Raw genomic sequence first — 20,317 nt, forward strand, 5'->3', positions numbered from 1 at the left:
GGTGCATACTCCTCTCTACTATTGGGTTGGAGGAGGCAAACTGCTGGAGACTCGATTGTATTACCTTATAAAAATGAGAGCCATTAAAGTCATAATTAGACTTCGCCTATAATAAAATACCACTGTAATATTCCAGTCCTAGAGGGGTTGGATCACTGATGTGGTCTTTATCTTTAATGTATTTGAGGGTTCCGTCTATCTTCTAAAAGTTTGTAGGGGATTGAGAAAGGAATTATTAATGAATCAAATAACTTTTGAAAGAAGCAGTTCTTAGTCCCTATGTAATCACTGGATGTCCCTAGATAAAGAAAAATAGTGGGATAAACAACTCTTCTGTCCCTATGCATCATGTTGTTGCTCTTTTATTTAAAAACAAACAAACAATTCAAAATCTTGTTTGGTAATCTTTCTTTAGGTCAAGTCTCCAAGTCTGAAAATCCTTCCCAAGATTAAATTGGAGCCTCATGAAGTGGATCAGTTCTTGAATTTCTCTTCAAAAGAAGGTCTGTTGGTTCTTGACGTTTTTATTGGGGTTGGATGCTGATGTCTAACAAGGGGTGGGGGATTAGGGCATGTGAAAAAGGGAGGGACAATGTGTAAGAAGCCTGTCATCAAAAGACTCCTTGGAATTTAGCAGCATTGGAGAGTAAGCCCAGGACAAGCTGCTGTTGCCTACTGTTTCCCAGATTGCAAGCTAGTCCAGGAATGATATTACAACTAATGCTCTTTTAGAGTTAAAGAAGAATCCTTTAATTTGATTCTTGGGTGCAATAAGGATGCACTGAATACAGAATCTGGAATAAGCTTTATACTGTTCATTACGTTGATTGGATTTACAGTCAAAATTAGTTACATTGTTTGCCTTTACAATCCGAATTACAATTGGTTGGATCTACAGTCCTCTTTATTTGTCCATTCCATGTGTTTTGTCATTGACCCCATTCAATTTAAGCCAATTTAAGCCTGGACCCCTTTGTCAGACACTTTGTTATTTGACTACTCCTTTGACTTACTTGTATCTTAACAAGATACTTCATCCCTCTCTTCATCCTGTTTTGACAATATTTGTGGAAATCTAACTTCTCATGCTCTTCACAGTCCTTGTGTTCCACTTCAGCTAGATCTGACCTTATGCAATAGATGTTTTATTGAAGAGCTTCCTTTAAATCCCAGTTTTGAAAATCAAATCCCATTTCACCATAAATTGACATTCCAGTAATATGTTCAATTTGATCTCTGATTTTTTTTTCAGAGGTTAATGGCTTCTGGTACCTTTTCTTTACCCCTTTCTAATCCCCAAGGCTATGAGAATAGTTAATCATCCATAAAACATCAAGGCTTGAAAGTGAGAGAAAGCAAAAGTTTAGTTTGGCTAGGACACACAGAACATGGGAAGGGGAGTAGAATTAATTAAGTACTGCTGCAAAAAGTTAGGTTAGAGCCAGATCTTTCTATTTATTCCAGAGGTAGTAAGAAACCACCAAAGGATTTTGAGCAGAGATGTTTGGTGGTCAGATCATACATTAGGAAGGTTATTTTGGGGCAACTGTGAGAAGTATTGGATATGACACAGACTGGAGGCAAGAAGACCAATTTCAGTCATTTTTCAGTCACGTTCAACTCTTTGTGACCCTATTTGGAGTTTTCTTGGCAATGATACTGAAGTGGTTTCTTTCTCAACTTATTTTATAGATGGGGAAACTGAGATAAATGGGGTTAAGTGACTTGTCCAAGAACATACATCTAGTAAGTGTCTGAGGCCAGATTTGAACTTGTGAAGATGATATCTGGCATTACCTAACTGCCCAGGAAGACTATTTAGGCAATTTGTTAACATTGGTCTAGGCAAGAACTAATGGGTACTTAGACCAGGGCTGTGAAAGTTTGGGTAGAAACAAGAAGATGGATTCAAAAGATATCATGGAGGTAAAAAAAAAAAATAAATAAACAGACTTGAGAACAGTTTGGATATACTTCATTTGAGTAGAGGGAATAGACAAGGGTGATTCCCAGGTTTCAAGCTACAGTGACTGGGAGGAGAGACCAAAAGACAATATTTTCTCTCTCCAGCCATCGCCACATTGCTTGCAAAAGTGATTTAACTACAACACAGATAGACCTAACCATGTCAGTCCTTTACTTAGTAAACTCCATTGGTTCCATGAAACAAATAGGAACAAAGATTAACTTTGGTTTTTTGTCACTTAAAGCTCTTTATAACCTAACCTAACATGTTTTGCATGTACTTATTCCACATTGCTGTCCCCTCACTTTATGGTCCAGACACACTAGCTTTCTTACTGTCCCTCATCCACAGCACTCTATCCTCTGTCTCCATGGAGCCACTTGGCATTGTGTCTGAAATATGCTTTTTTTTTCTCACATCCGCCTCTTAGTACCTCAACTTTAATTTGCAACCGTACTTAAGTGCCACCTGCTATATGAAGTGTTTGCTCCCCTCAAGCTGCTAATACCTTTCCTTTCAAACTGATCTGGCATTTGTTTTATATATAACTATATCTCCTGATCCAATACAACCTCCTTCAAGTTGGGGACAGTTTCATTTGTTTTTGTGTCTTCCAAACTTGGCAAACTTCTTACCCTATAGTAGGTGTATATATAATATATGCTTATTTGCAAAGTTGGGAGGAGATAGAGGTTTTGGTGAGAAGTTGATGCCTATTAGAAACACTTAGTTTGCTATGTTGGGGAAATATCCAAATAGAAATGTGTACAAGACAATTGGAAATGGAGCTGTCCTAGAGGTCAGAGAAGAGCTAGACATTTTAGATTTTGCAATCGATTAAATAGAGATGAAAACTGAAGCCATGGGAGCGAATGAGACCTAAAGAAAAGAATAGAGCTAGAGAAGAAAAGGCCAAAGACTTGAGATCCATAATTACCTGGAGAAGGAGGTGGTGAGTGAAAGATTTGGTACAAGTAGAGTTAAGTTAGTGTTTACTTTTGTATTTCCATGGATAAAGAATTTGCTGAACAAATTACTAAACAACCCAGTTTCCTAGAAAGCTTTGGACTTTAAAGCTTAAGCTCCATCCTTCCAGCTTCCTTTTGTATGTTGGCTTTCTCCATTAGAATGTAAGCTTCCTGAAAGCAGGTTTTATCTTTCTTTTTCTTATTTGTATCCTAAGAGCTTAACATTGTGTCTTGCCCTGAGTATGTACACTTAGCAAATGTTTATTGAATTGAATTTTGTTATTGGGCTTTGTCATTGTTTTTTCATCTTAAAATGAGGGTTATAATATTTGTATTTCATCCCTCCTATGTTGTATTAAATGAGATTAAGTAGAAAGTGGTGTAAACCTTCAAGTATCATATAAATGTAAGTTGTTACTTTTACTTTTTTTTTTTTTAAAGTAGGCTTATGATTTCTCTGGTGTAGTAAATCTGTTGAGAAAATTTCCTCCTTTCATACAAATTAAGGGATACCTTCTCTTTTCAATAGTCTTAGAAGGCTGCCTGGGACATTGTGACTTGCCCTTAGTTATACAGTCAATTGTTGTTTGTCTTCTCGAAAAGGATCTACATGTTAGGGAGGTGATGCTGTGACATACTAGTGAACTGGATTTAAGTGAGGGAGGATTGTGTAAGGTCACCTGTCTCACTTTCCCCTCTAGGACCATCTGGGTTCAGTGGCAAGATATAGATCCAGACAACTGGAGATGGCCTTGGACGAAATGGGAGATCTTGGTCTTTTTAAGCTCAGTTTGACTGAGGCTGCATCAGAAGCAGGACTTGAACTCGGGCCTTCCTGCCTCTAAGGCTAGTCTATCCACTCTGCCATGTACAGTCTTTGTTGATAATAAAGTTAAACTTTTGGGGAAGCTAGTGCATAGAGAGCTGACCTGGAATCAAGAAGATCTGAGTTCAAATGTGGCCTCAGACACTTATTAGCTGTGTGACTCCAGGCAAGTCACCTATTTGCTTCTGTTTCCTCATCTATAAAATAAGTCAGGGAAGAAAATGGCAAACCATTCTGATATCTTTAACAGGAAAATTCCAGAATAAACAATAGCACAAACTTTGGGATCTGTGCATATTAACAATAAATGTGATATAAGGTAGAATGTGAAAGGTGGTGTTTTAGACAAGTTGTTTGACTAGTGGACCTTCCAACAAATTTTGTCCTTCAAACTTGTTTCAACACATTTTACAGAATGCCAACAATATGTACATGTCTTGTGTGACTAAAAATTCAGGTTCTTTTTAGAAAGGAGCATTTCCAACATAAATAAAATTCATATTTTCCTGATTACTTTGACCCAGTGGAAGATTAAAGTAACTAACTACCTCTTTATGAATTAAAGCTACTTTCTGGTGACTCTAGCCTTTCCTGTAACCCAGGAGCTGCTTTCCTTTTCAAATGAGGTTTAGAAATCTAATGCTGAACTCCTTTGGGGGCCAATGAATAGCTTTCACCAAATAGGAAACAGTAGATTAATATTTGGCCCACTTGTCCTGTTACTTCCCTCTTTCCTTTTCTTGAAAGTAAATAGAGTATCTCTTTGTAGAAAGAAGAATCATACCAGAATGATTCCATTAGAAACAAGTGGATAAAGCAGCTGGCTCTTGATTGATTAGCCCAATACAAATAGAGCAATATTTAATGACAAATTCTAGAGAACTGATGACATCAGTTGATTCTTTGTTTTGCATCACACAATACCACATGTATTTATGATATGAGCGTAAAGAATAATGGGTAGGTCTCTCAGCAGCCCCTGAGTTATGACCAAGTACTCTATTTTTCTGCTTGAGAACGATTGTAGGTAGGAGTATAGGCTGATTAGAATAGAAAGGCATAGAATGTTGTTGGAAATCTCTTTAGCCTTATGGGTACTCATGGGGCCATTGGAAAGACAAGCCAAGGAGACAAAAATAGAGAGGGGAAAATAAGCCAGGGGATGAAGGAGTGGGAATGGATGAAGAAGAAGAGACAAGAGAGTAAGAGAAAAAGAAGAAACGGTGATGGGTAGAAAGAGGAGAACCAAAAATTACTTTGGATATAGCTCAGAGAAGTTGCCCAGACCATACAAGGCCAAAGACTCACAATAGTTCACACTTCTAAAAATGATTGTGTGATAGGAAAAACTGCTTCCTATCTATATAACTGCTCTTCTGCCACTCAGCAATGTCCTTAGAAGTGGTCATGTGTCTCAGCAGCTGGTGTTTGACAAGACAGAACATTTTAAAATACTCAATAAATTCATTCCTCTTGAATGGATTGGTGAATGAACAAATGAATACAGTGTCTCCATTGCATATAATATAGAACTATGTTCATAAGTGCCCAGTAAGTGTTTATTGAATAAAAATACTCTCTTTATGGAGAATCTTGTATTCATTGGGATACACTCTAGGCCTGTTCACATAATGGTCTAGTTCTTATTTGGCCATGTCAAACTCTTGCCCTTTAGGAAGTCTAGCTTTCTTGCAATTCTTGGTTAAATGTTTTAAATTTTGGCTTTTAGACTTTAAATTGTTAAAATTTTCAAAAATATTAAATATCTATTTTCCTTACAAGCTAATATTACCACAATTCTTGAGATTTTGCTTTAGTCTTATCCTAATGTATAGCTATCAAAACCCATCTTATTTGTGTGGTTTTTAAGAATCCCCAATTTTCAGGGTTTGTAATTGAGGCTTATAACTCTCTTTTATCACTTTTGAGTTCAAAAATGCTCTGTTCATATATACTTTAAACTGGAGGGGGCCACAGATAGCACTGATTCCACTCTGCCTTTTTTTGGGAGAGAGCAGGTAGGGAACTAGGGCCTTTGAAAGGTTAAGTAACCTTTTCAAGATCATGATGATGATGATGGAGACACAGCATAGTATAGTGAAAGGAATGCTACCTTTGGAGTCAGTAAAACGTAAGTTCAAGACCTACCTCTGATATTGGCAATTAGAGCTGATAAAAGTAGAATTTGTTAACTTGAGGAGTAATAAGAAGTTTGCATTACTAGAAGCCTTCAGACAGGGACTACATAACTCTTTTGTGTATATTTTAAAGGGGCTTTATAAGATCCATGGGATAAGGATTGGACTAAATGACTTAAAATACTTTGTAACTTTTTATCTGTTAATTTAGCTTTTGCTACTTTTTAGCAAGAAGAGACAATCCAATGCTTGTCCTCTGTCAGGCTGCTTTGTAGTTGCTTAAAGGATTTGGGGATATTGATGTTACCTTGCTATCTCTTCCAGTTGCAGTGTCAAATTATGAAAAATGAATTTGTGAGAAGTAATCTTGGAATTGGCAAAAGCAGCTAATTAACCTTATCCTTTTATATTTCATTCCTATTGGCAATATTATTTCATCATTTGTTGTTATTGTTATTCCTCACAACAGGCCTAATGGCATTATTCTTTTCCATTGCAGCTCATAGATAGAACATGAGATTTGGAGTCAGGAGGAACTAAGTTTGAATCCCCAAATTATTACTTTCTGTGTGACCTTAGGGGAGGTCACCTTAATCACTCTATATTTCAGTTTCTTCATCAGTAAAATGGGAAGGATAATAATAGTACTCACATCAGAAGGTTGTTGTTGGAGTTCAAATGAGATAACTGATGTAAAGTCCTTGGAAAAACTTTAAACACTATAGAAATGTTATCTGTGGTGATGAAGATATTGATGCTGCTGCTGAAGATGAAGGAAATGGACATTGAAGCTCAGAACAGAAACATCTTGTTCATGGTCAGATGTTGCTAGTGACCAATAGAGATTAGAACCCAAGAAAGATGAGCATGGAGCCCACTAGACACATCCACCTTCCCCCCTAACAGGGGAACAAAAAAGGTTCTTCTCCACTCCCCGTCCCCCACCTTTCGCTTTTCTTGCTCCTCTATTGACAGAAATGCCATTTTCTTTTCTTCCATCAGTGGTGGAACACCTGCATCTCCCCCCGACCCCTCCCAGCAGTCATGGCAGTGATTCTGAGGGCAGCCAGAGCCCTAGCCCATCCCTGACACCATCTAGCCCCACCCAAGGACCAGGAAAGATGACATCTCGTTCAGCCTCAGCCCTGTCCAATTCCCCTCTTCTAACAGCACCTCATGTAAGTAGCATCCCGAAAACTCTGCATGTGAATTTTTTATTTGCATTCCTAATATCTTTACCAAATCAGACTCCGCTTAATATTTGTTTCTGTACATTGTGTATGGGATAAACAGGAGACTTTTTAAAGATGATATTTCAGTGATTTAAAAAATATTTACCTCATGGAAAAATTTCCTTTAGAATTTTAGAGCAAAAAGGGACCTTTGAGATCGTTTTGTTCAATTCTCTAATTTTACAGGTAAGGAAGGAAACTGATGTCCAGATAGTGAATGATATACCTCCTTGCAAAGTGGCAGATTTGGGATTAGAAGTCTGATCCTTTCAAGTCCAGGACTCTTTTTCTGCAGTATTCTGCGAGAACAAAGTTGAGCCCTAATTATATACAAATCCTGTTTCTGTTGGCCACCTAACCACAGTGTTGTTGTGAGCCAAACTGAGGCAGTTTGAGGTAACTCTCCCACCTACAAACCAGGTTTGTTGTGAGCCAGGTTGCTATGGAACTACCTCACAGTTTCAGTTAGCTTTGCCCTCAGGCAGATTGATCTGAATCCCAGTTGTAGGTCCATGGGTGAAGAGTATATAAGGGCTTCTGTATGGTTCCAAAAGAGCTTTTGACAGCCCAGTGGAATTTCCTTGCCAGCTGCTTTCAGAAGGAGGGAGGATCCCATTTACCTGAAGGTCATCATGTGTTTTTCTTAAAAATAAATCTGAACCTTCAAGATCTGTTCCATGGGATTTGGAAAGCATGCTGAGGGACACCCAGTGTAAAATCTTGTAGTTATTTTGGGTTTCCCCTATCCTTTGTCTAAATCATTATTTAATCTTTTTTTTTTTTTTAAATGCCCCCTGTACAGAGTTAGATGGCTTCACTCTTGATTTTATAGCAGTGGTTTTCTAGGCACTTTTTAAATACTCAGTTTCTTTCCTTTCTCAGCATCCTTTTACCAATATCATAATATCTTATTTTTTTCTTTTTTTGGATCAGACTTGTGATTTCATCGGTATAAATAGTTCCCAGATAAAAAACCAAACCAAACCGAACCAAACCAAACCAAACACCTTCTGTCAATACAGATCTTTAGGTTATAGTCTTTGAGAGTTACCTGGGACACTGAGAGAGCAAGTGGTTTCCTCAGTCACAAAGCATGTATCTGTGATGTACCTTGGACTTTCCTGACTTGGATGCCAATTCTTTATTCATTGCATCATACAACTTCACACCATGCACAATTTAACACTTAATTATTTTCTAAGAAAGGCAGCATAGTGTGGATAGAGAATTGACTTTAGAGTCAGGAACCTTGCTGTTGATCATCTTCCCTGTGGACTCCCAGACAAATAAGACTTTTAAGTTACAAATAAGCTGCTGATCTACAGCCCTAAAAAGAATTTATATAAGGGCTAGGATTCCCTACCTGATGAACACAGGCCTAGATCACTGCATAATCCATACATGTATACATATAACATGTATATGAAATAGGCATATTATATTCTCCACCCACATATATTGATGTATGTATGTATTTATGTATTTAAATCTAGGTATTATGTGTATATTTATTTATGTATTTAAATCTAGGTATTTTGTATATATTAATTCTTCTACCTAATCTATATAATTCACCTTTGAGGTAGACACCATGTTTTATACTTATAATCTCCATAAAAGGGAGGATAGGTAGTACAGTGGACAGAGTACTCCTTCTGAGTTTAAATGTGGCCTTAGGTACTTATCAGCTGTGTGACTGTGGGCAAGCCATTTGTTCTATTTGTTCCTCTTCTATAAAATGAAGTGGAGAAGGAAATGGTAAACCACTTTAGTAGCTTTGCCAAAAAAATCCTTAATGGACTCACAAAAGGTTGGATACAACTGAAATGACTCAACAGCAACAACATAAGCCTCAGCATAGTATTATGGCTCAATAAAAACTGACTTAAAAATATTTTTCTAAACTACATCTTTAGTTGTGCTATAAAATAACTCAATCAGAAAGCATTTAAGTACCAACTGTGTGCCAGGCAGTGTACTAAGTGCTGATGACACAAAAAGGGAAAAGACAGTCCCTGTCCCTTAGGTAGCTTACAATCTAATAGGGAAGACAACATACAAACAGATATATGTAACACAAGCTATATGTCAGATGAAATAGGTAATAATTAACAGACATTAGAATTAAGAGAGTTTGGAGAATGCTTCCTGAAGATGGTTGGGTTTTGGTTTGGACTTAAAGAAGTCAAGAAGGTCAGTAGTCGGATCAGAGGCAAAAGAGAATTTCACATGGACAATAACCAGAGGAAATGCCCGCAGAGCTGAGAGAAGGCATGTCTTATCATTTTAGCAGCTGAATGGAAGATGGTTTGGCATGGGGAGAGAATGAGTGGAGATTATTGAAATAATCAAGGCATGAGGTGATGAGTGCCTGTATCAGGGCAAATTGTCAGAGGAATTAATGGAGGGAATACTTTGGAGAGATGTTGCAAAAGTACAATTGACATGTGATATATGGATGAAGGAGTCAGAGATAGTATGGGTGAGAGAGTGAAAGATAGTGAGATGTTGAAGATAACTCCTAGGTTGTGGCCCTGGGGAACTAGGAGAATAGTGTTGCCTTTAAGAATAATAGATAAGATAAGAAGTAGCCGAGTTTAGGGAAAAAGATCACAAATTCCACTTTTGATATGTTGAGTTTAAAATGTTTATGAGACATCTTGTTTGAAAGGCATCTGAAATTATGAGATTGGAGGTTAGTAGAAAGATTTAAAAGATATAAGAATTATTAGCATAGAGATAGTAAGTAAATCCATGGGAGCTGATGAGATGATCAAGTGAAATAATAGAGGAGAAGAGAAGAGGTCCTGTGTCAGAACTCTCACTTCATTTCCCTGTATGGACACAGTAATATAGGTTATAGTTCTCTCACTCTTACAAAACCTAGACTATCTCATGTTATATTTGTATTCTGCTGAAAATAGATCCTACAGAATACTTTTTGTCTAATACTTCTGGAAGTTTTAAATTCAGAATGCCTGTTGCATGTCCATGCCCTATTCCTGGGAATGATGCTACTTTTGAAGTAGCAGAAATCTTGGTAAATTCGTGTTGCAAAGATGCATTTGGAAAAATTTGATAGAACGCTCCTTTGCATTTGTGTAGTACATTATGGTTTGCAACACACTTATACACTCATTATTTTGTTTGATTCATAGTAATAGCACTGTAAAACAGGATGGATATTACTGTCCCATTTATAGATAAGGAAACTGAGGTTCAGAGAAAGTAAATGATTTGACCTGAGTGTCCTTGCTAGGGGTGCTATGCTATCATTTCAATCCTCCTCTTCCCACCTCATCTCTTCCCCTTCCCTTCCCCTCACCAAAAAAAGCTGTTTTTGTAAAATAAGTTTCAACTAAAACTTTCATTTGTCCAATATCTTGATGATCAGTAGGAATTCTGGCTTTGAGTAAGATTCCACTCCTTTACTTTTCACATTTTAATTTTGTTCTTTTTGGGAAATATTCATAGAATCATGGGTTTTTAGACTTGGAAGGGGGGACTTTAGAGATCATCTTGATCCAACTCCCTGCTTTTCTATAAAGAAAGTGAAGCCCAGTGAAGTTAAATGTTTTCTCCAAGATCATACTAAGAAATAAAGGGCAGAGCCAGAATTCAGAGCCAGGTCTTTGTATTTGTATACCAAATCCCCAGTATTCTTTAAAGAAGGGCAAGTCCTTTATTCCCTTCTGTACTTATCAGGGACAGAGAAAAAATAATCTTCATTCAGTCACTTGGTTAGGATAAAGCCTAATTTTTTTCTTTTCAGTCCCTGAAAGTTGGCTGGTTGGGTGATTCTCTAGTTAGAGCAAGAAATTATTGTAGTCTGGTGCTGACCACAAACTGGGGGATACTTAGGTTCTTGATTTCTTTCCTCCATAGTGGTTGGATTCTCACATAGTTTTCAGTTTTCTCCTGCCTGTCATAGTGATAGCAGCAAATTTACATGTCATCCACATGACATCCACAGAAAGAAACTGATCATTTTTTCCCCCAGTAGTCACTAAATATTCTTTCAGTTCAGTTCAACAAATGTTCAATTAAATATGTGAGATGTGCAAAGCACTTGATATCCTCTGATTTTAATACCCATGGATTAGAATTGAGCTGCTTTGGCTTCTCTCTGTTTGTAAACATATGCTAAATCAATGCAAGATAATTTAATTATTCCATGCATTGAGTCCTAGAAGATAACTTGAGAGAGGAATGACATTCAAGCCCCTGCTTTTATTCGAGTATAGGTACTGTACCCACTGAAAACAAATAGGGTTTCACTCTATTTTTAGAATCACATTCAAGTCAAGTTAACAAGTATTTATTAAGTATTTACTATCTACACCAGGTATTGTACTAAATTCTGGGGAGACACACACACACACACACACACACACACACACACACACACACACACACACAAAAAACAGTTCTTGCTCTTAAGGAATTTGTAGTTTAATAGCAATATCTGTCACTTTCTTGGCTGACTATTTCAAGCATATGGCTTTGTATACTCAATGATTTTTTCTTTTTTGCCTCCTTTTTTTCCTTGGGTCTCTACAGAAACTCCAGGGATCAGGCCCCCTGATCTTGACAGAAGAGGAGAAGAGGACACTGATTGCTGAAGGGTACCCTATTCCCACCAAACTGCCCTTGACAAAAGCAGAGGAAAAAGCCCTGAAGAAAATCAGGAGGAAAATAAAAAACAAGGTGAGGTTCTGGGTTTAGGGTGGTCCCAGGAACATAGTTCTGTGGACACTAATACATCTATAAGTAGGGGACAGAATAGGTCCTTTCTTTCTTCCCCTCTCTGATATAATTTAGGTGATAACATACAGAATTAGAAGATTTCAAATTGATTCGTGGGTGGCCAGACTCAAAAAAATAGTTCATGGTTCAGCATCAATGGGATGGAGAATTCCAGGGAATGTTTGTAGACCTGTGCCAAGTAACTTGGATAAATGCATAAAAGATTTCTTATCCAATTTGTTGATCTAAACAGAAGAAATTTAACAGGAATAAAAATGTAGTCTTGGATTTAGGTACAAAAATAAGTTTCACAAATATAAGATGGAGGAGGCATGTAAAAGTGGTATTTGTTTTGAGAAAGATCTAGGGATCTTAGTGAACTACAAGCTTCAGAGTGTCTCAGTACTGTGATGTGGTAGCCAAAAAAAGCTAATCCAAATCTTGGGCTTCTTTAGGAGGGGTGTAGCTTCTGGAAACAAGGAAATCATGATACCCTTTCCTTGGAGGACTTGAAGCAGAGGTTAGACGATCACATGTTGAATGGGTTATAATGGGGATTGCTTTTGTGTGTCACTTAGATTGGATGGCCACTGAGGTCCCTTCAAACTCTTAAATTCTATAATTCCATGACTGTGATACCAACTTTTCACATTACTCGTACTTCCTGGGGTAATTCTATTAGAAGCAAAATCATCACTCTCTATGGTCATTCTCCAATAGTCTTTTCTCCATTTATCTTCCATCCTTCCTCTTGACTTGACCTCAGAAAACTCTTTAGTACTGAGGGCTCTCAATGGGACTCAATAGTGTCCACAAAGGAAAAAGCATAGATGGAAGAGAATCTACAAAGGGAGAAGAAAAACTTTCTGATGAGGAGGAAAATGGGGTGAAGAAGAGGCTGAGAATAGCATCCTTCATTAGCTCTTCTTCTCTCCTAGCATTGCAAGAGAGATTTTTGAATTATCAGAGGGGATGACAGAAAGTATCTTATGGAACAGTGGGAAAGAAACAGGATTGAAAAGGAAAAAAGCAGGATATAAAGCTCTGTTAGGAAGAGTCTCTTGATATGGGAACCGGTCCAGAGAGTTTCAACATAGTGTTTCAGGGGTTAAGGGTGAAGGATTTTAGGCAGGTCTTCTTCTCTAGTTTGAAACTTATTAACAGAATACACATGTAACACAAAACATATAACCTCCATATTCATTCACATGGCTATAAGAGCCCAGTAGTATCTAAGTTTGAAAATTCTGGGTTTTTATGAATAAATCATTTTTATTTTTCTTTTTAAACATCCATATGTTAAATGCGATTTTAAACTTTTATTTTTATGTAGTATTTTAATAACTTCAAGGCTCATCAATAGAAGCCTGTCTATCTTAAATACCAGGGTATAAAACTGTCATTAAATTTGCCTGCTAAGGAAAGGTTTTAATGAGAAATCTAAGCAAAAAAAAATGGCCTGGAATTTGGAAAGCTTAGAACATAGGCTATAAAGAGAAAATAGTCAAAAGGAACACCGAGCTATTTTAAGTTATTTCAGATCTTCACAACCAAAGGAACAATAGAGGAACTTGAAAATAGTATCAGAAACATTGTCTGCAGTCTTTGAGAAATGAAGAATAGATTGTGGGAAGATATTGTCTTGATTTTTAATGAAGAGAAAAAGGTAGATTCTAGAAACTACAGTCTAAGAAATCTCATAAATTCCTAAATGTTTTATTAAGCAAATGGTCCATGAGTATTTATGAAAGGAGCTAACATGGGATTAATAAGAGCAAGTTATTTCAACCTAGCCTCATTTGTTGATTCTCACACTTATACATCATCAATACTGGGAATTCTATTGTGGAACTTCCCATTGAGGCAGATCAGCAGCTTGGGTATAACATTTTATTAGTTACCTGATCTAGTATCTAGTGTCTTCACATAGTATCACAAGTAGAACTTTAATCCAGGTTTGTGTGGCTGCAAAAACAGCTCCATCTCATTGACTTTTATTGTTAGATTTTCTAGGCTAGAAACATTATAGACATCTTGAGAACATCTTCATTTCGGTAAATTTGAACAAATTTGTATTTAAAATCTTTGTCGACAAATGACCAAATGTGGAAAGTCTGACAGTGTTGATAAATAGGTTTGAAACCTGTTAGATAACTTGTAGATAAACAATACATTCTAAGTATTGGTTATTGGTATTGTGTCAACCTGGATAGAGCTTCCTATATTCCATTGGAATATCATAAGACCCTACAACTTATCATTTCACTGGTTAAATGATAAGTGCCCTGGGTATGGACACATGATATTCATTCATTCTTTCAACAAATATTTATTTTCAGATGAAAATAAAGCTTGAAATGATAACTAATATAGTGATAATCTATGACTCAGAAGTCAGAGAACAAAATCATCAACTGTTTAGGATGCTGGGCCAAGGCTAACAAGATGGGGTTTAGCAGAAATAAATGTAAAGATGTGAATTTAAGCTAAAAACATCAGTTTACAAATATAGAGTAGAGAACCCTGACTTGGTCTCAGTTTACATGAAAAGAAATCTGGAGGTTTCAATTTCTCACAACCTTAATATGAGCTAATAGTGATTCTTAAAACATTAACTTAATCTTAGGTCATGGTAACAGAAGTCTAGAAAAAGACAAAATACTTCTGTACCTTAGAGTCAGGTACAATTTTGGACATGTCTTATAAAAAGGGACATTAATAAACCAGAATGGGCAGAGGAAAATAACTTGGAATTGTTAATCCAAAAGCCATGTGATATGAGGAACAATTAAGAACTCAGTCATTCTTAGCCCAGCAAAGAGTAATCCAAGAGAAGGAAATGATAATTGCATTCTCATGTCTGAAAGGATATAATTTTGGTGCTGTGGAAGACAAAACAAGATTGGCTCAATAATTGTTTAATACCTACTGTATATAGATACTATCCTAAGCACTTGGAAGATTAAGATAAGACACAGTTATATAAAACCAATGGAGTAGGATTATAAGAAAATGAGAGTCTCCTTTGACTCAAGAGAACCATGGTACACTGGAAAGAGCATTGAGTTTAGAGTCAAAAAACCTGAGATCAAATGTCGCCTCTTTTACTTATAACAAGTATAACCTTAGACAAAATCATTCCATTTGAACCTGAGTTTTCCTCAAGTATGAAATGAGAGTTTTGGATTGGATGCTTTAGTAATGAATGACAGGAGATGGAGATAATCCCAGGTCTTGACTCCAAATCCAGCACTTTAATTATTATACTACCCTAAGGGCCAGGGAAAAGAGAGTGATTATGTGAGAAATGGGTTAAGGGTATATGAGTGGAGGCAGGCAGTAGCTATTGAAATATGATAATGTATTGAGAACTTAAATAATCTTGACATCTAACTATCTCCCATATAGAGTACTGATTTGGTCATAGGTACTGAAACCTCTATATTTACTTTGGTGTTTTCTTTTTCTTAGATTTCTGCCCAGGAAAGTAGGAGAAAGAAGAAAGAATACATGGACAGTTTAGAGAAAAAGTAAGTCTATCCTCTCAATATAGATATTTTAACTAACAGTAGTTGAAATGGGAAGGAAGCCTGTAGTTTGTATTTTTTTTCTCTAGCTCCTCTTGGTTTGTCATCCTCTATATCAGGGCTTCTCAGACTTTTCCACTCGTGACTCCCTTTCACCTGAAAAATTTTTATGTGACCTCAGGTATATAGGCATATAAAATAAGTATACAAATCAAATATTTACTAATAATTAATCATAAATAAATTAATTTTAAAACAATTCAATCCTATACATGGTATTTATTAAAAACAAAAGCAAATTTGCACACTGAGACAGATGTACTTGTTTATTTTTATATAAAGAACTAAATCGTGGCAGAATATTTGATATCTTTTAGATTTTCTTCAAATCCCACCTTTAGTTACACGACCCCATATGGGATCGAAACCCACAATTTAAGAAGCTTTGCCCTATCCTAAGTCACCATGTTATTTTGGATTGCTCTATCTTTGAAGCTTCTTGCGTGCTTTGCTGTGTTTTGCCTGACACCTAGTGGTAGTTAGGAGAGGAAGCAAAAAACTATATAGGCAAGAAGCAGAAATGGAGTCAAGTTTTCCCTTCATGCTTCTTTCTTCAAACCAAGTCTCTCCAAGTCCTTAAAATCTTCCTCCCCAGTGAGCATGAAAAAAGTCACAAATGCTGCCTGTATGTCTTTCGTCCAATAGATAAATGGTCTCCCCACTCAGAATGTAAGCCCCAACGTTTGGGGGTTAATGTGTATTTGCTAATTTATTGAACTCATCATTATAGGTACTCTCACTAGTAAGTCTGATCATAACCAATCTGTGCCCTCTTGATTGACATGATTCATGTTCTTATCCTACCATAACTGTTCCATTCAAGACTGGGCCCTTCTTCTCATTTTCATGATAAGGAATTGATTGGAGAGAAGCAAATGGGCTGCCAGCTAATTAGTCTTCATTCTTGTTGTGTTATCAATTCCTATTCTTTTGGTCTATCACTATATATATCTTGGATGGATTCTCTCTATGGACAGTAAGGTGAGTCCAGAATTGAACAGGAAGATATATATACACACATACATATAACATTTTAAAACACTGATTTTAATATATATACACATTTTATCACTTATTAGATTATATATTATTATATTATTTATTATACATGTTTAATATATACATTTACATATAAACATATATACATATTAAAATCAGTGTTTTAATAGTCTCATTTCTTCCTGAAACAAGGATTCATCTTTTTAATGACACTGTTCTGGTAATGCTGGTAATGGTGAGTCATAGAATACTGTAGTCTCTGAAGAATTATAACTGAGGGTCATTGAAAGGATATTGAGAACTGCATGACAGGAGTGAGAAGGCCAGAGTGTATTGCCAAACAAAAACTATGGAGAGAAGCAGTATAAATGTCATCAGAATGATACATATCTGGAAAAGAAGGTGGACCATTTTAACATCCATCACTTTGGCCATATAAGATCCGTTATTTTATCTGACCTCATCTGCACCACAGAGACTCACAGAATATTAGAGGTACTAAAGCTGGCAGGGAAATGTATTGACTCATAAAGTGACAATTATCATTCTTTATTTGTTTTTCTCTCTAAGTTCTTAATCTGAGTGAATAGCCGTGGTAAAATAACATTAATAGGCTTTTTTCTTGTGAAAATTAGGTAAGATGGTAAGGTGTAGGGGACAGGGAATAGAGTAAGTAATGTATAACAAATATTGACTGTTTCTCTTATAAATTTTTTTTTGTTCTACTTTCCGAATGTCAGTGTCGCTCTCTTGTTTTAAAATGTTTGCTGAATTGAAAATATGAAAAATTAAGAAATATTTAGTTTTTGTTGATCCTAAAGAGTTATTTCTTTAGCTAAATTGAAGATTGTGTTCTAGACCCAGGAAAGGAACCATAATATATTCCTAGATAGAAATAGGAGTGGTTCTGTTGATCCTGGTAGGTCCTTGGTTTTCCCATTAAGTCATGATGTGGTTCAAATATTTAGGAAAACAGTCATGCAAAAAACACAAAACAAAACCCAAACCCACTAAAATTCATATTTTTGATCCAGCAGTCCTACAATTCAGCTCAAGATGAGATATATGTAAAAGTATTTATAACAACACTTTTCTGAAGTAATAAAAAAATTGGGAATAATGTTGGGCTTCCATCAAGTTGAGGAGGATTGAATATAGTGTGGTTTATGGATATCATATAATGTTATTGAACTATAAGAAATGATTAAATAGAGGGAATTCAGAGAAGCATGTAATAACTTATGAACTGATGAAGACCAAAGGACAAGAGAGAACTAGGAGAACTAGAAGGACAATGTACACAATGAAGAAAACATTGAAAAAAACTGAATTCTGATTCATTGTAATGACAAATATTGGAAAACAGATGATGAAACAGATTCACTTTCTTCTGTGTAGGGTGAAAAACTATAGATACAACTGTTGAAATATGCTGTGTCAGGTGCGATCTCTGGTTTGATTGCTTTTATTTCAACTTTTTTTCTTCTATATTATGTCAGGATTCAGTGAAGGTAATATTTTAGGAAATGACTAATATGAAAACAAAAAAAATCAATAAATCTTTTTTTTAAACTATGAAATGCAGTATTTTTTTTCTTTAAACTTTTAAGATATGATTTGAGGACAAAAATAAAGTTTATTTTCCCATTGGCCAGTTTGCTAATGCTTCCCTACTCAAATATGGGACCTAACTATATGTGAATATCTTTTTCTAGTTTTTTTTTTTTTTTTTGAGTGTGTATTTTTTCTGTTTCACATCTCAGTGTTTTATGTGTACAATACATCCTACCTATATTCTCACTGGGATTATTGGTATACTCATTCATCCTTCCCCATATTTGAATATAACCAAGCTATCTCCTTGGCCAAGTAGAAGCAAGCAATTGTCCCGCTTTGTTAACAAGACATGCCAGCTAGGCTTGGTTTTTTCCAAAATGACTTTTCTTACTTTTCTTCCTCCTCTGCAGGGTAGAATCTTGTTCAAATGAGAACATGGAGTTGAGGAAGAAGGTGGAGGTTTTGGAGAATACTAACAGGTAAGAAGCAGCTAAAGGTATGGGGGAGGCTTATCTATCAAGTAGAAGGTAAGAAAAGGAAAGAATATGGCTAATAATGAAAAGGAAATACATAGTTGGGAATAAAATAGGAAAAAGAAGGTAAAGACTATTATGTTCCCTACTATAGCTGGGGCTCAAGACCTCCAAGTCAAAGCAGCAGAGAAAGAGTCTGGCTAAACTCCTTGTCAGAGGCAACCACAAGAGCTTGGAAAGAGTTATAAAGAAAAAAGCATGGGAAAAAATGGAGAGTTTGGATTTCCTTTAATGATTGTGAAGTTCATGAGTAGGAAATATGGCACGAGCCATCTCACTGGAGTCCAAGGACTCCACTAATGAAATTGGTTCTGGAGATAGTTTTCTTTAAGCTCTTAAATGTACCTATTTTAAAGAACTGTTATGAGTGTCCATTCATTATCCATCCATTTACTGTTTGTTTAACACATTCTGAGTAGAAGGTTGATTTCTTAGTTCCTAAGAGACAAATTATTGTCAAAATAACCTAGGTTGACAAAATCATATCAGGAAAAAAAAACCAGCTTTTAGATTAGCAGTTTTTCTTTAAATCCTATATTATAGTCAAAAGCAGGAGAAACCACTTACTCTCTTTAATTTGATACCTGGAATGGTACTATGTACATAGCAGATAATAAATATTGGTTGAATTAATAAACCAATGAAACCATTACTGCTATGCAAAAACAAAACAAAACAAAACAAACAAAACAACCTGAAATAAAAACAAATTTTTAAAAAACCTAATATTGCATTTTGAGTCAGAAAACTGGAGTTGGAATTTCTGTTTTATCATTTACTGCAAGTGACCCTGGGCATCATTTATTCCTTCTATGCCTCAATTATCTTATGTATAAAATGGGTATAATATTTGTACTTTGTGCTGACAGAGTTGTGATCAAGTGAAATAGGTATATCAAACTCTTTGTAATCCCACACTATAATAATAACTAATCTATATTTTGTGGTGCTTTAAGTTTTGCAAAGTGTTTTACAAATATCTCATTTAAACAATCCAGTCTCCAATACTGACTGACTACATGGTTCTGGATAAGTTATTTAACCTTTGTTCTGAATGTAAAATGAGGATAACGTGTCACAAGGTTTTTTAAAGGATCAAATGAAATAATATTTGTAAAAACATTTAGCACAGTGCCTGGCACATAGAAAGCATTGTATAAATGATTTTCTCTTTCCATAATCATTACAACAATACTGTAAGGTAGGTGTTATTGCCCCCATTTTACAGAAGATGAAAATGATATTGAGAAAGAATGAATGACTTTGTCGAAGGTCACTTGGCTAATAATATTTGATTCCAAGTCCACTGTTACATTTACTAGGCCACTTAGCTGTGTTATATAAAAAAGAATGAACTTGAACAAGCTTTTCTCTGCTTTAACAACAAAGGATTGAACATGATCATGTTCATGAAGGTCCCTTCTAGCTCAAATCTTTTTTCCTCACTCTTGCTATTACTTGGAATTCAGAAGAGTACAGGTCTTCTATCTGTCTGTCTCTCCTCTTCTCTCCCTTTCAAAAATATGATTTTAACAAATGGATCAAATTGTTCCTTTGTAAGATAAATCCAGAATAGAAAAGAGAAAATTTTAATTTAAAAAAAAAAAAAAAGGACTGGAATTTGCTCTGAATTTTAATCCTTGGTAGTTTCCATTGTTTAATCATCCCTCTTGCCACAGGGGGGCAGAAGGAGTGAAGCTATGAGTTATTCACTATCATTTTGGGGCTAAAGAAGTTGCTTTTTTTTTTTTTTGCCTGGATCTTG

General features: G+C 35.8%; 1 protein-coding gene across 1 annotated transcript in view; it reads left to right on the forward strand.

The window, feature by feature from the left end:
* Window positions 1–20,317, forward strand: part of CREB3L2 (cAMP responsive element binding protein 3 like 2) — a 156,661-nt gene that overhangs the window by 111,318 nt on the left and 25,026 nt on the right. Inside the window, exons 4-8 of the mRNA XM_051961734.1 lie at window positions 416–503; window positions 6,901–7,076; window positions 11,691–11,837; window positions 15,348–15,406; window positions 18,430–18,498. Coding sequence (XP_051817694.1) covers window positions 416–503; window positions 6,901–7,076; window positions 11,691–11,837; window positions 15,348–15,406; window positions 18,430–18,498 — 539 coding nt within the window. The remainder of the gene's footprint in view (window positions 1–415; window positions 504–6,900; window positions 7,077–11,690; window positions 11,838–15,347; window positions 15,407–18,429; window positions 18,499–20,317) is intronic.

The sequence above is a fragment of the Antechinus flavipes genome, chromosome 5 (assembly GCF_016432865.1).
Source record: "Antechinus flavipes isolate AdamAnt ecotype Samford, QLD, Australia chromosome 5, AdamAnt_v2, whole genome shotgun sequence".
Taxonomy (NCBI): Eukaryota; Metazoa; Chordata; class Mammalia; order Dasyuromorphia; family Dasyuridae; genus Antechinus; species Antechinus flavipes.